The sequence below is a fragment of the Manacus candei genome, unplaced genomic scaffold (assembly GCF_025592945.1).
Source record: "Manacus candei isolate 608988 ecotype Guabito, Panama unplaced genomic scaffold, ASM2559294v1 h1tg000230l, whole genome shotgun sequence".
In the NCBI taxonomy this organism is placed as follows: Eukaryota; Metazoa; Chordata; class Aves; order Passeriformes; family Pipridae; genus Manacus; species Manacus candei.
The window spans coordinates 40,416-53,116 of record NW_026138278.1 but is presented as its reverse complement, the minus strand read 5'-3'; the positions used below and the strand labels follow the sequence as shown (position 1 = coordinate 53,116).

General features: G+C 61.2%; 1 protein-coding gene across 8 annotated transcripts in view; it reads right to left on the bottom strand.

Annotated features, from left to right (window-relative positions):
• The window catches only part of DCTN1 (dynactin subunit 1), a 54,677-nt gene that overhangs the window by 35,852 nt on the left and 6,124 nt on the right, over nt 1–12,701 (bottom strand). For 6 of the 8 annotated variants that reach the window (XM_051774835.1, XM_051774836.1, XM_051774828.1 and 3 more), the window contains one exon: nt 2,512–2,757. In XM_051774835.1, the coding sequence (XP_051630795.1) occupies nt 2,512–2,739 (228 nt within the window). In that variant the 5' untranslated portion in view covers nt 2,740–2,757. Of the gene's footprint in view, nt 1–2,511; nt 2,758–8,716; nt 8,956–12,701 lie in introns of those variants that run through there. The other 2 variants (XM_051774832.1, XM_051774833.1) reach the window with 1 other exon arrangement.

The following is a 12,701-nucleotide window of genomic DNA, read 5'->3' as shown; positions in this document are numbered from 1 at the left end:
AATCAGGGAATCCTGGAATGGTTTGAGCTGGAAGGGAACTTAGACCCTACCCAGTGCCACCCCCAGCCACGGGCAGGGACACCTCCCACTGCCCAGGCTGCTCCAAGTCCCATCCAACCTGGCCTTGGACACTTCCAGGGGTGGGGCAGCCACAGCTTCTCTGGGAAATCCATTCCACCCCCTCACCACCCTCACAGGGAGGATCTTCTTCCCAATATCCCATCTATCCCTGCCCTCTGGCACTGGGAAGCCATTCCCTGTGTCCTGTCCCTCCATGCCTTGTCCCCAGTCCCTCTCCAGCTCTTGGAGCCCCTTTAGGCACTGGAAGGGGCTCTCAGGTCTCCTTGGAGCCTTCTCTTCTCCAGGCTGGACATTCCCAACTCTCCCAGCTCCATGGCAACAGAGCCCCAGAATCCCAGACAGGGTTGGGTTGGACCTTAAATCCCGGCCAGTGCCACCCCCTGCCATGGGCAGGGACACCTCCCACTGCCCAGGCTGCTCCAAGCCCTGTCCATCATCCCTGTGGATGAAATCCATGGGATGAACTGGGGAGCAGCTTCCCAGACCAATCCAGACCATCCCTGAGCCTTGTGCTCAGCACCCCCGACCCTCCTGGTCCTGCAGACCCAACATTTTCCCTGGAAACCCCTGGAAGCCTTTCCCAGCTGGCAGGGGAGGCCGAGTGATGGACAAGGGAGTCGGGTCCGTGTGTCACCCAGTGCCAAGGTCATGGCAGTGCCCAGAGGGGCAGCAGGAGGGTCCAGGAAAGCGGGAAGAGCTGGAAACACCATGGGCTGGGATACAGAGCAGCCCCTTTTTCCAGGGAGGAGGACGGGATCTGGCTGGAAAATGGGGCTGGGGACACCCGGAGCTGGGGGCTCCAGTGCCACCTCTGCCTTGGGAAGGTGACACAGGGAATTCACCTGGGAGGTGTTTGCCCTGGAGAGCTCCTGGGTCCTGCTGCAGCCCAGGAGCAGCAGAGCCAGCAGCTGCACCCACCCAGGGTGTTTTATCTGCTTCCAGGTAAACACAGTTTAATTAGAATTCCCCGGCTCTGCTTCCAGGTAAACGCCGAGATCGATCCCAAACTCCACCTGCTCCAGGGAGTGACTGGGAACTTCCCTGGGAGGTGGAATAAACCCTTTGGAATTCACTGGGCTGTTTTCACCCCATTCCCCTGGAAACACCCCCCAGTAACCCAGGGGCTGACCAAGACCTCAAGGATCCTTGTGGAGGGGCCTGGCCCCAGTGCCAGGGGAGGTTCCACCTGCCTGGAGTGTGCTGCTCCCTCCACATGGATACAGGAGTCCCAGGAACCCCACGGCCCTGGGAGCAATGGGAACTGGTTTCTCCCTCCCCACCCGGGTGGGAAGGGCTGGTTCCCTCTATTTGATGAGCACCTGAAGATCCCGGGAAGCAGATTCCCCTAAGGGTCCTGGGAAGCAGATCTCCCCCAGGATCCCAGGAAGTGGGTCCTCCCAAGGATCCTGGCAAGCAGAGCCCCTCTGAGAATCCCAGGAAGTGGATCCCTCCGAGGGTCCCATGAAGCCGAGCCCCCTGAGGATCCCAGGAGTGGATGCCCCCAAGGATCCTAGGAAGCAGTTCCCCCTGAGGATCCCAGGAAGCAGATTGCCCCAGGATCCCAGGAGCAGTTCCCCCCAAGATCCTGGGAAGCAGATTCCCCCTGGATCCCAAGAAGCAGTTCCCCCCAGGATCCCACAAAGCAGCTCCCCCCAGGATTCCAGGAGCAGTTCCCCCCAGGATCCCCAGAAGCAGATCCCTCCAAATCCCAGGAAGCAGATGCCTCCAGGATCCCAGGAAGCAGTTCCCCCTAAGATCCTGGGAAGCAGTTCCCCCCAGGATGCCAGGAAACAGTTCCCCCCAGGATCCCAGGAGCAGTTCCCCTCAAGGATCCCAGGAAACAGTTCCCCCCCAGGATCCCTGGAAGCAGATCCTTCCAAATCCCAGGAAGCAGATGCCCCCAGGATCCCTGGAAGCAGATCCTTCCAAATCCCAGGAAGCAGATGCCCCCAGGATCCCGGGAAGCAGATTCCCCCAGGATTCCAGGAGCAGTTCCCCCCAAATCCCCGGAAGCAGCTCCCCCCAAACCCCTGGAAGCAGCTCCCCCCAAATCCCTGGAAGCAGCTCCCCCCAAACCCCTGGAAGCAGCTCCCCCCAGATCCCTGGAAGCAGCTCCCCCCAAACCCCTGGAAGCAGCTCCCCCCAGATCCCTGGAAGCAGCTCCCCCCAAATCCCTGGAAGCAGCTCCCCCCAAATCCCCGGAAGCAGCTCCCCCCAAATCCCTGGAAGCAGCTCCCCCCAGATCCCAGGAGCAGCTCCCCCCAGATCCCTGGAAGCAGCTCCCCCCAGATCCCTGGAAGCAGCTCCCCCCAGATCCCAGGAGCAGCTCCCCCCAAATCCCTGGAAGCAGCTCCCCCCAAACCCCTGGAAGCAGCTCCCCCAGATCCCTGGAAGCAGCTCCCCCCAGATCCCAGGAGCAGCTGCCCTCACCTGTGACTGGCGCACGAAGATGCCGTGGTTCTCCTCGCAGGTGAAGTACTTCCTGCCCTGCACGGTGCCGTCGTTCTTGCCCCGGGGCTCGTCCAGGATGACCCCGACCCACTTGCCGGTGGCGAACAGGGTGGCCCCCACGTAGGCCACGGTGCCGCGGTGCCCCTTCCCGATGACCTCCACGCGGGAGCCCACCTTGAGCGGCCTGCTCCCGCCCTCCGCGCTCATCCTGGCGCTGCTGGAGGCCTGTGGAGCGGGAGAATGGGCTGAGAACGGGGGCAGACAGGGGGACAGACACGGGGACAGACAGGGGGACACGGGGTTTGGGCGGGGACACCTCATCGGGGGACACCTCCTGGCCCTCCGGCAGCGCTCCATCCCCTCCACCTCCATCCCCTCCACCTCCATCCCCTCACCTCCATCCCCTCCATCTCCATCCCCTCCATCTCCATCCCCTCCATCTCCATCCCCTCCACCTCCATCCCCTCCACCTCCATCCCCTCCACCTCCATCCCCTCCACCTCCATCCCCTCCACCTCCATCCCTCCACCTCCATCCCCTCCACCTCCATCCCTCCACCTCCATCCCCTCCACCTCCACCCCTCTGAGCTGGGAGCCAGCCAAGGGCAATTCCTGCCATTACAGCTCCGGAACAGGAGCCACAAACCACGGTACAACCACGGCACAACCACCACCACTGGTCACACCGGACTCACAAACCCCATTTATGACCCTTTATAACGTTTTTATAGCATTTTTATAAGCCTAAGGGAGAAAAACCCCCACAGCGAGTGAAGCGGCTGAGAGCAGCACAGCTCAGGGCCTTATCTTGCTCCATCTTGTGCATCACATCAGCACTGCCCACGGCTTTCCAGCCTGGGAATTCCCTGCCCAGGAGCAGGCAGCCCCTTTCTGACACAGGTCACTGTCCCTTCCCTCTGGACTGTTGGGGTTTTGGGGGATTTGGTGGCCCAGCCCCCACCGTGTCCCTGGGACCCCCCCATGCCCAGACTCAGGGTATCCCACCAGGGAATGTGCTCATCCAGCTTTCCAGGTGTGACTGTCCTTATCCAGGACAGAGGGAACGGCCTCCAGCTGTGCCAGGGGAGGCTCAGGTTGGATATTGGGGAAATTCCCCCTGGAAAGGGCTGTCCAGCCCTGGCACAGCTGCCCAGGGCGGGGGGAGTCCCCATCCCCGGGGGGATTTAACACCCTGTGGATGTGACACCTGGGGACATGGTCAGGGGTGGCCTGGGCAGTGCTGGGGGAGTGATTGGACTCAGGGGTCTCAGAGGCTTTTCCAATCTCACCCATTCTGTGATTCCATGATTCCATCCTAACCATTAATGGCCACTCCCATTCCAGTGGCACCATTCCATTCCCAGTGTGGTGTCCCGGGTTGTTCCCAGGTCCAGGGGTGGTTACCCAGGTGATCACTGCTCTTACAGCAGCCACGAGGTGAAGGGTGTGAGGAACTCCAGGGGGTACTGGAGACCCTCAGGATCATGGAAATCATAGGGAAGTTTGTTGGGATCCACCCCCAACACCTTCTCTGAAACCAGCCCGAGTGAAATCACAGAATCCCAGGATGGGTTGGGTTGGAAGGGACCTTAAAACCCACCCAGTTCCATCCCCCTGCCATGGGCAGGGACACCTCCCACCAGCCCAGGTTGCTCCAACCTGGCCTTGGACACTTCCAGGGATCCAGGGGCAGCCACAGCTTCTCTGCCCAACCTGGGCCAGGGCCTGCCCACCCTCACAGGGAAGAATTTCTCCCCAGTATCCCTCTAAATTTCCCCTTTTCAGGTGTGAAGCCATTCCCCCTTGTCCTGTCACTCCATCCTGTGTCCAAAGCCCCTCTCCTGCTCTCTTGGAGCCCCCTCCTCAAACTCTGACACCTTTCAATCCCAGTGCCCCTATCCCAGAGGGAATGGAGGTGTTCCCTGCCCCGCTCAGCTCCACCTCCCGTTCACCCTGAGCTCCCAGTGGTGCTGGATCAGGACCAGTGTGGCATTCCCCACACCCTGTGTGTCACTGGTTCTGGTCATTGTGCAGAAATGTCAAGGTTTGGCCTCTCTGGGCCCAGTTTCAGTGGAAGAATCTGTCCTTTATCCCAGGAAAACAGAGGCTCTTTCACCCAGCACGGCGGGGAACGGCCGGGAAGGGCCCTGCGGAGCCGACGGGTGTGGGGACAGACCTCAGCCACAGCTGGACACCACGGGGGCTTGGGGGGATTCAGGGAATTCTCAGCCTGTGGAAGAGCCAAGGGGATTGTGGGAGTTCCTGGAACCCCAACAAACCATCCTCTCCCCCTGCACATCACTGCCCGGGGTCGGGATGCTGAGTGAGGAGTTCTGGGACTAAAACCAGGGATGTCAGTTTTCCACAGGCCTGAATTCCATGTTCCATCCAAACACAACTGGGAGAACCCAAATACAACCGGGAGGAATCAAACAAAACTGGGAGAAATCAAACACAACCGGGAGAAAGCAAAGGCACAAAACACTCTCGTGTTAAAACCCCAAATCCATCACTCAGCAAACAGACCCAAAACCTCAAAGGCAAGATTTCTGCTCCAGACCCAAATGTGTCCCCAGGTTCTGGCTCCTCCCAGCTGCCAGGGCTGCAGCAGCATCCTGCCAACACCTGCACCTGCAAAATCGTGTCCCACGTGTTATGGAAAGGGAGAGCAGAGCTCCGAGAAAACAAGGAGCCCAAAGCAAAGCCCAAAGGAAGAGCCAGAATTCCCAGTCAAACGAAAAGTTCCTGCTCAGCAATGTCAGAAGCTTTTATCCTCGTCTCTGTTTCCCAGGGGCACCTGCAGCCAGGCAGGATCCATCGGAGTGTGAGACACCCCAACCCCTGTGGATACCTCTGTCCATGGGAAACCATTCCCTGTGTCCTGTCCCTCTGTGCCCTGTCCCCAGTCCCTCTCCAGCTCTCCTGGAGCCCCTTTAGGCACTGGAAGGGGCCCTAAGGTCTCCCTGGAGCCTTCTCTCCAGGGTGGACATTCCCAGCTCTCCCAGCCTGTCCCTGATGGGACAGTTGCCAACCAGCACTAATTTCACAGAAACATTTCCCGAGTCCTTCACGTTTGGGAAAGCAGGAGAGCACAGAACTCTCCCATCCCATCCCTTAGGACAAGGCAATGGGTCTCCACCTGTTGTTTCCAGCTAATCAGAAATCAGTCCATGGGATCTGGGTGCTGCTCCAGCACGAGGACAGCTCCTGTCCGAGGGATAAACCCCAGGCTGGAATTCCCGTGAAGACTCAAAACAACACAAGGACAAAGAGGAGGAGCTGTCCAGGCTGGAAGCAGGTGGGATGCACATTCCCACCCACCTTCCCAGCCAGGTGACTGTGGCTGGGGACCCGATGGCCACTCCAGGAGGGCTGGGAGGACAGAGCCCAGTGCCCAGCCGTGGTCACTCCTGGCATCCCTGTCCGGCTGTGGAGGGAGGAGCGGGGAGGGACAGCCCCCAAACGTGGGGACACCAGGGCACAACAGCCCCAGGGCAGCTGGGGACACAGCCCACAACTCCCTGGGGTCTCCAGGGATGTGCCGGCTCCTCATGGATCCCCTCTGCCACTCTGACCTTCCCAGTGGGACACCCCAGGGCTCTGGATACCCCAGGGCTCTGGATACCCCAGGGCTCTGGACACCCCAGGGCTCTGGACACCCCAGTCTGAGCACGGGGTGAGCACGGCTGGTGAGGGAAGAGGATGGAGGAGCAGAGCTGTGGGAACACACGGGAAGGGAAAAGGGCTGGACACACACGGCGGGGGCCACTCGCAGCGACAGCCCCGTCACCGCTCCCGGCACACGGACAGGGAACAAGCTCCTAAACCCCAGTGAATGAGGAATGTGGGGAGTCCTGGGGAGGCAGCACTGCTGCACCCACAGTCACCCCCAGGGCACCAGGTGGGGACATCTGAGGGGGCACAGGGCAGGTGGTGGGGACGGGGCAGCCAGAGGAGCACCCGGGAATGCCGAGCCTCCGGAGCAGCCACCACCACCGGGGCAGATTCCAGCAGGACAGTCCCAGGCTGGATGAGCCCACCAGCCCTTGAGGAGCCTGTCTCACACCCTGGAGCTCCTGTCCTGCTCCAGGACACCTGTTCACAGGGTGAGGAGCGAGCCCGGGGCTGTGCTGCCACCAGGGCACTGCTCCCCACAGCTTCCTTCCTGGCACCGCTCTGAAATCCCCATTTTTCAATTCTCCCCCCTTTTTGAAGCATTACACACATCCACAGACCGTCTGCTCCACTATAGGGAGATCCTGGTTGTGAGCCACTGAAAAGGGGGTGAATTCCCAGCGATTTGGGTCATTCCTGTGTTTCCCCTGAGCACGACACTGTCAGTGTTCTGCTCCATCAGCGGATCACCCCGGGAATACTCAGTGCATTCCTGCAGCAGCCAGGCTCAGCTGGCAGGTGAGACTAACTGAGCCTCAAACTGTCACTCAGAGCTCAGATCACAAGTTTCAGGAGAATCCTGAGCCCAGCAGCCACCTCTGATGAGATCCACGTTCCAGGGTGACCCAGCAGGGCTGGAACAGGGAAAGACTCGGAAACAGTTCTGGGTTTAAGGCTGGCCAGCAGCGAGTCGATGGCACGTGGCACTGCCACACCACCCCATGGGAAGGAGGGATCACCTCGGGACTGAGAGCGACCCCAGCACCCCATGGTGGCACCAGGATGAGGTTCCAGCTCCATGGTGGCACTGGACTCCAGCTGGGGAGCACGAAGCCAAATGGGGAGGGTGTGGGTGTCTCTGGGCACTGTGACACCGGGCACAGTGTCCCCAAAACCCTCCAGGCACACGGCCAGGGCAGCCAGTGACCTCAGCCCCAGGAAGGGCTGGCACAGCCTCAGTGCCTGCAGCGCCCATTCCAAAATCCATGTGAGCTAAGCACGGATAACCTGCTCACAGTGCCCTGCCTGCAGTGTGCCACGTTGCCCTGGGACCTCCCGGCACCCCCAGGATCCCCTGGCACCCCCAGGACCCCCCAGCACCTCCAGGATCCCCCAGCACCTCCAGGATCACCCAGCACCCCCAGGATCACCCAGCACCCCCAGGATCACCCAGCACCCCCAGGATCCCCCGGCACCCCCAGGATCCCCCAGCACCCCCAGAACCCCCCAGCACCCCCAGGACCCCCCAGTCCTGCCACTGCTCCCGCAGGCCGAGCCATGTGTCCATGGGCCCTTGGAGCCAGTGCCCAGCTCCCTCCCTGTGCCCCCAGCCCTGGGAGCCCCCGGGCACACCGACAGCCACCACGGTGTCACCACGGAGCTGCCAGGACCCAGGCTGGAATTCCACCCCTTCATGCCCCCCCATGGAACACAGGGAGGTTTGGGGGGCAGGCAGCTCAGGCCCCCCACCTGCCCCCACAGCCCCTCCCAGGGTGGGCAAAGCAACTTCCCAGCCCGGAGCCTTTCCCAAGTGGCAGCTGCTCCCTCGGCAGCCAAATCCCTTCAGCCACAGCTCAGATCCCCCTGGCCCCAGGCCTGGCACATCCCACGGCAGGGCACGGTGCCCACGGCGGGTCTGGGGTCCCACGGAGCGGGGGGAAGGGTCTGCCCTCCCCGGCTCCAGCCTGGAGTCCCTCTGCCAAGTTGGCACAGAGAGGCCCGGACGTGGTGCCCAGCGGGGCTGGGACACAATGTCACCGCGGCCGGAGGGACAGGAACTCCCGGGAAAGGCCGGGCCGGGGGGGCCGGGGCCCGCTGGCACCGCACAGCCCGGGGGCAGCTGCAATACGGAAAAACCTGGAAGCGCTTGCCAGGCCCGCGGAAGCTCCGGCGTGGCTCCCGTGCAGCCTGGAAAAGCGGCCCGGAGGGAGGGAACACCCGCCGCAGGGAGGAAAACACCCGGAATCTTTGTGCTGAGCGGCCCCGGGAAGGCTGTGCCCGAGCCCCGGGAAGGCTGCGCCGCGATGCCGGGGGGATTAGCGGGGGTAATTAAGCGGGGGAATTAGCCGGGGCTAATGCCCGGCACGGGCAGGTAACTCCGGCCAAAGGACACGGCCCTGGTGCAGCCCGGAGCATCCACCCCCCCAGCATCATTGTCGGCGAGGGAGGTGCCACATTCCAGGGATGCGGGAGCGCAGGGAGTACAATCGAGATCTCAGCACAAATCCAGGGATTTTCGCAGCCACGGCACCGCGATGGGTCGCGACAGGAGCCGGGGAGCCCCCCTTACCCGGCCGGACGCGTGCCTCCTGCCCTGGGCCATGCTGCTCCCGAGATTCCCGAATCCCAGCCAACGCTCTCAGCTCATCCAGCGGCGCTTCCCAGCGTCCCGGCCGATCCCAGCATCCCCGCGCGCGTCCCTCCCCTCCCGGGGCTCCGCCGGGCGGCACAGAGGGGGAAAAACCCTTTTCTGGGCGAGGATGCTCCGAGGGAGGGATACAGAGAATTCCAGCGCTGCCGATGGAGCCACTCTGCGCCAGTGCTGCTCCAGACTTGTCACCGCGCCGGCGGCGCGCTGGGTCCTAACGCTCCCCGCACGAGCAGGAGCGGGAGCGGGCTCGGCCAGGGCACGGCCGCGGCTCCCGCGGCGTTCCGAGCCTCCTCCCGCTGCGGGCACCGGGCAGGGACACCCGCATTCCCCCCGACCGGGACCCCCGGCCGTCACCGCGCCGTCGTGCCCGCACGCACAGCCCAGGTGTGCCCGCACACAGCCCAGGTGTGCACACACACAGCCCAGGTGTGCCTGCACACAGCCCAGGTGTGCACACACACAGCCCAGGTGTGCCTGCACGCAGCCCAGGTGTGCACACACACAGCCCAGGTGTGCCCGCATACAGCCCAGGTGTGCACACACACAGCCCAGGTGTGCCTGCACACAGCCCAGGTGTGCACACACACAGCCCAGGTGTGCCTGCACGCAGCCCAGGTGTGCACACACACAGCCCAGGTGTGCCCGCATACAGCCCAGGTGTGCCCGCACGCAGCCCAGGTGTGCCCGCATACAGCCCAGGTGTGCCCGCATACAGCCCAGGTGTGCCCGCACGCACAGCCCGGGTGTGCCCACACACAGCCCGGGTGTGCCCACATACAGCCCAGGTGTGCCCGCACGCAGCCCAGGTGTGCCCACACACAGCCCGGGTGTGCCCACATACAGCCCAGGTGTGCCCGCACGCAGCCCAGGTGTGCCCGCACGCAGCCCAGGTGTGCCCACACACAGCCAAGGCTTGTGCCCCCCAGCCATGTCCTGCTCTTCCCTCCACGGCGGAATTTGAGGAAAAACAGCCCCCCGGAGCAGTGCCAACCTCCCCCCAGGTACAGGTGAGCGGAGCCCAAGGGGTTAATTAGGGGCGTTGTTAACAGTCACTAATTGTCCTGTTCCTGGCTGAGCTGACAGATCCCAAATTAACGTCCCCGGCGCTGGGGATAAACAACACCAAACCCAGCTGGAAAATGGGGATTTCTCACTGGAGCCACCAAGACCTCAAGCAGAGCCACCCCAGAGCCCGCTGGTCAGAGCTCCAGGCTGGTTTAAGGAAATGTCACACACACAGAATCCACCCAAAAGTCTCCAAAAAGCTACAAAGAGAACGAGCTCCTTCCCTTTCCCCTCAGCTCCAGGGACAACCAGGACATTCAGTGCCAAAACAAGTGGAACACACCCAAAGCAGCTGAACCCCCAGCACAGATGTGCACTGGGAGCAGGGGGGGTCCTGAACCCCCAGCACAGATGTGCACTGGGAGCAGGGGGGGTCCTGAACCCCCAGCACAGATGTGCACTGGGAGCAGGGGGGTCCTGAACCCCCAGCACAGATGTGCACTGTGAGCAGGGGGGGTCCTGAACCCCCAGCACAGATGTGCACTGTGAGCAGGGGGGGTCCTGAACCCCCAGCACAGATGTGCACTGGGAGCAGGGGGGTCCTGAACCCCCAGCACAGATGTGCACTGTGAGCAGGGGGGGTCCTGGTCCCGTGGCAGCCAAACCCAACAGCTGGGGGACAAAGAGACCCCAAAATAACCCCCCCCTGCCCTCAGACTCCCCTTCATGTCTCCCCCAGGCCCAGCACATGCTGGGGCTCCCTGCTCCACTCAGGATCCACAGGGTCCTCTCCAGTATCTTCCCCACCCCTGGAAGTGTCCAAGGCCAGGGTGGATGGGGTTTGGAGTAACCTTGGCTAGTGGAAGGTGTCCCTGCCCATGGCAGGGTTGGAATCATTGGGATTTAAGGTCTCTTCCCAACCAAACCATTCTGTGATTCCATGGTAAGTATTAAAGCAAAATTCTTCCCCTTTAGAAAATCTGAGTGATTTGATCCCCAGAGGGAAGAACCTCCTCCAGCATTGGAAGCTGCCAGTGCTTCCCTGGGGATCTGGGAGGAAATATCACCTCTGTCACCTGTTCATAGAATCCTGGAATGGTTTGGGTGGGAAAGGACCTCAGAGCCCATCCCACTCCACCCCCTGCCATGGGCAGGGACACCTCCCACTAGCTCAGGTTGCTCTAAGCCCCGTCCAACCTGGCCTTGGACACTTCCAGGGATCCAGGGGCAGCCACAGCTTCTCTGGGCAACCTGTGCCAGGGCCTCCCCACCCTCACAGGGAGGAATTTCTTCCTAACTTCTAAACTCTAAAGGATTTCTGCTGTTCCTTTCCCCTGCAGCCAGTCCCAGATCCGGGGAGCAGCCTGGACTGGGACACAGCCCTGGGCCTGGTGCACAAACATTTGGAGGGTGCTCACCCCACGGCAGTTGTGTTCCAAGGAGGGGCTGGAATGCCAAGAGGAAACTCAAATTAAAGAAACATCCCTCCAAGTGCAAGGAAAACATGGAAAGAGCCATAGAATTTCATGAGGAATTCAGACAGGGAGGAAGGGTGAGTGCTCTGGCAGCTCCAGGAATGGGGGGGCCTGGGATACCACCCCCCAGAGGATGGGAACTCACCACTGCTCTTCCCACAGAGCCCTGGGAACAGCAGGACAGACCCAAACCAAGGAGAATACCAGGAAATACCAGCCAGGCCTTGCTCCCAGGTGGAGCAGAAGAGCAGTTCTTTGTTTAAAAACAAATACCACACGGCTCCTTCTCCCTCCTCCCCAGTCAGAGTTTTCCACGTCAAACCTGAAGCATGAGACAATTTTTCCCCCAGAAACACAATTTCGTAGGATCATGGGATGGTTTGGGTTGGAAGGGACCTTAATGACCACCCAGTGCCACCCCCTGCTTCCCACTGTGCCAGGCTGCTCCAAGCCCTGTCCAACCTGGCCTTGGACACTGGCAGGGATGGGGCAGCCCCAGCTGCTCTGGGCAGCCTGTGCTGAAAACAGCCATGGAATCACAGAATTGTGGGATCCCCAGGCTGGAGAATCACTCTGAGCCCTCAGGTCCACCTGCTCTGCCCAGGCCACCCCTGACCATGTCCCCAGGTGCCACATCCACAGGGTGTTAAATCCCCCCAGGGATTTAACAGGGATTTAACTCCCCCTGCCCTGGGCAGCTGTGCCAGGGCTGGACAGCCCTTTCCAGGGGGAATTTTCCCAATATCCAGCCCAAACCCCTGCAGGGATGGTGACTCCATCATTGTGAAAACCCAAACCCATTTTCTGTTCCGATCCAGGCCCTGGTGGCCCCAAAGGACAGGGATTCCCTGGCTGTGTGGAGCCTCTCAGCCTGGACAGGTGCTGCCAAAAAGGGGGGAGAGCCCCAGTTTTAGGTCACTTGGAGCTAAACTGGAATTAAAACCTTGGAGACCCCTCAGGCTCCCTCAGAGGGTGCTTGGCTGCAGCACTGGGGGGTCCCAGAGCCTTGCACCACAAGGCCACACATGTCCCAGCATTCCCTGTGCACTGGGAATTCCTAAAGCCACACTAAATTGGGTATAAACACAAAAAAAATAAACCAAGAGACTTTGGAAGTAAGTCACGGAAATGACATTAAATCCCTGTTTTTGATGGATATCCCACTGGCACCAGGGAGATCCCATTTCTCAACACAACCAAGTCACAAGCACCACTCCCCATCTCCTGGTTTATTGACTGCCTGCCCTGGGCATGGACAGGAACCCTGGGGGGAAGGAATCACGGAATGCCCTGAGCTGGAAGGGACCCACAAGCATCCTGAGCCCAGGACAAGAGGCCAGAGTGGGACAGGAGCTTTATTAGTGCTGGAATCAGGGGAACAGGGGAGGTTTGGGGAAATATCAAAGCACTGTGAGATGCCCCAG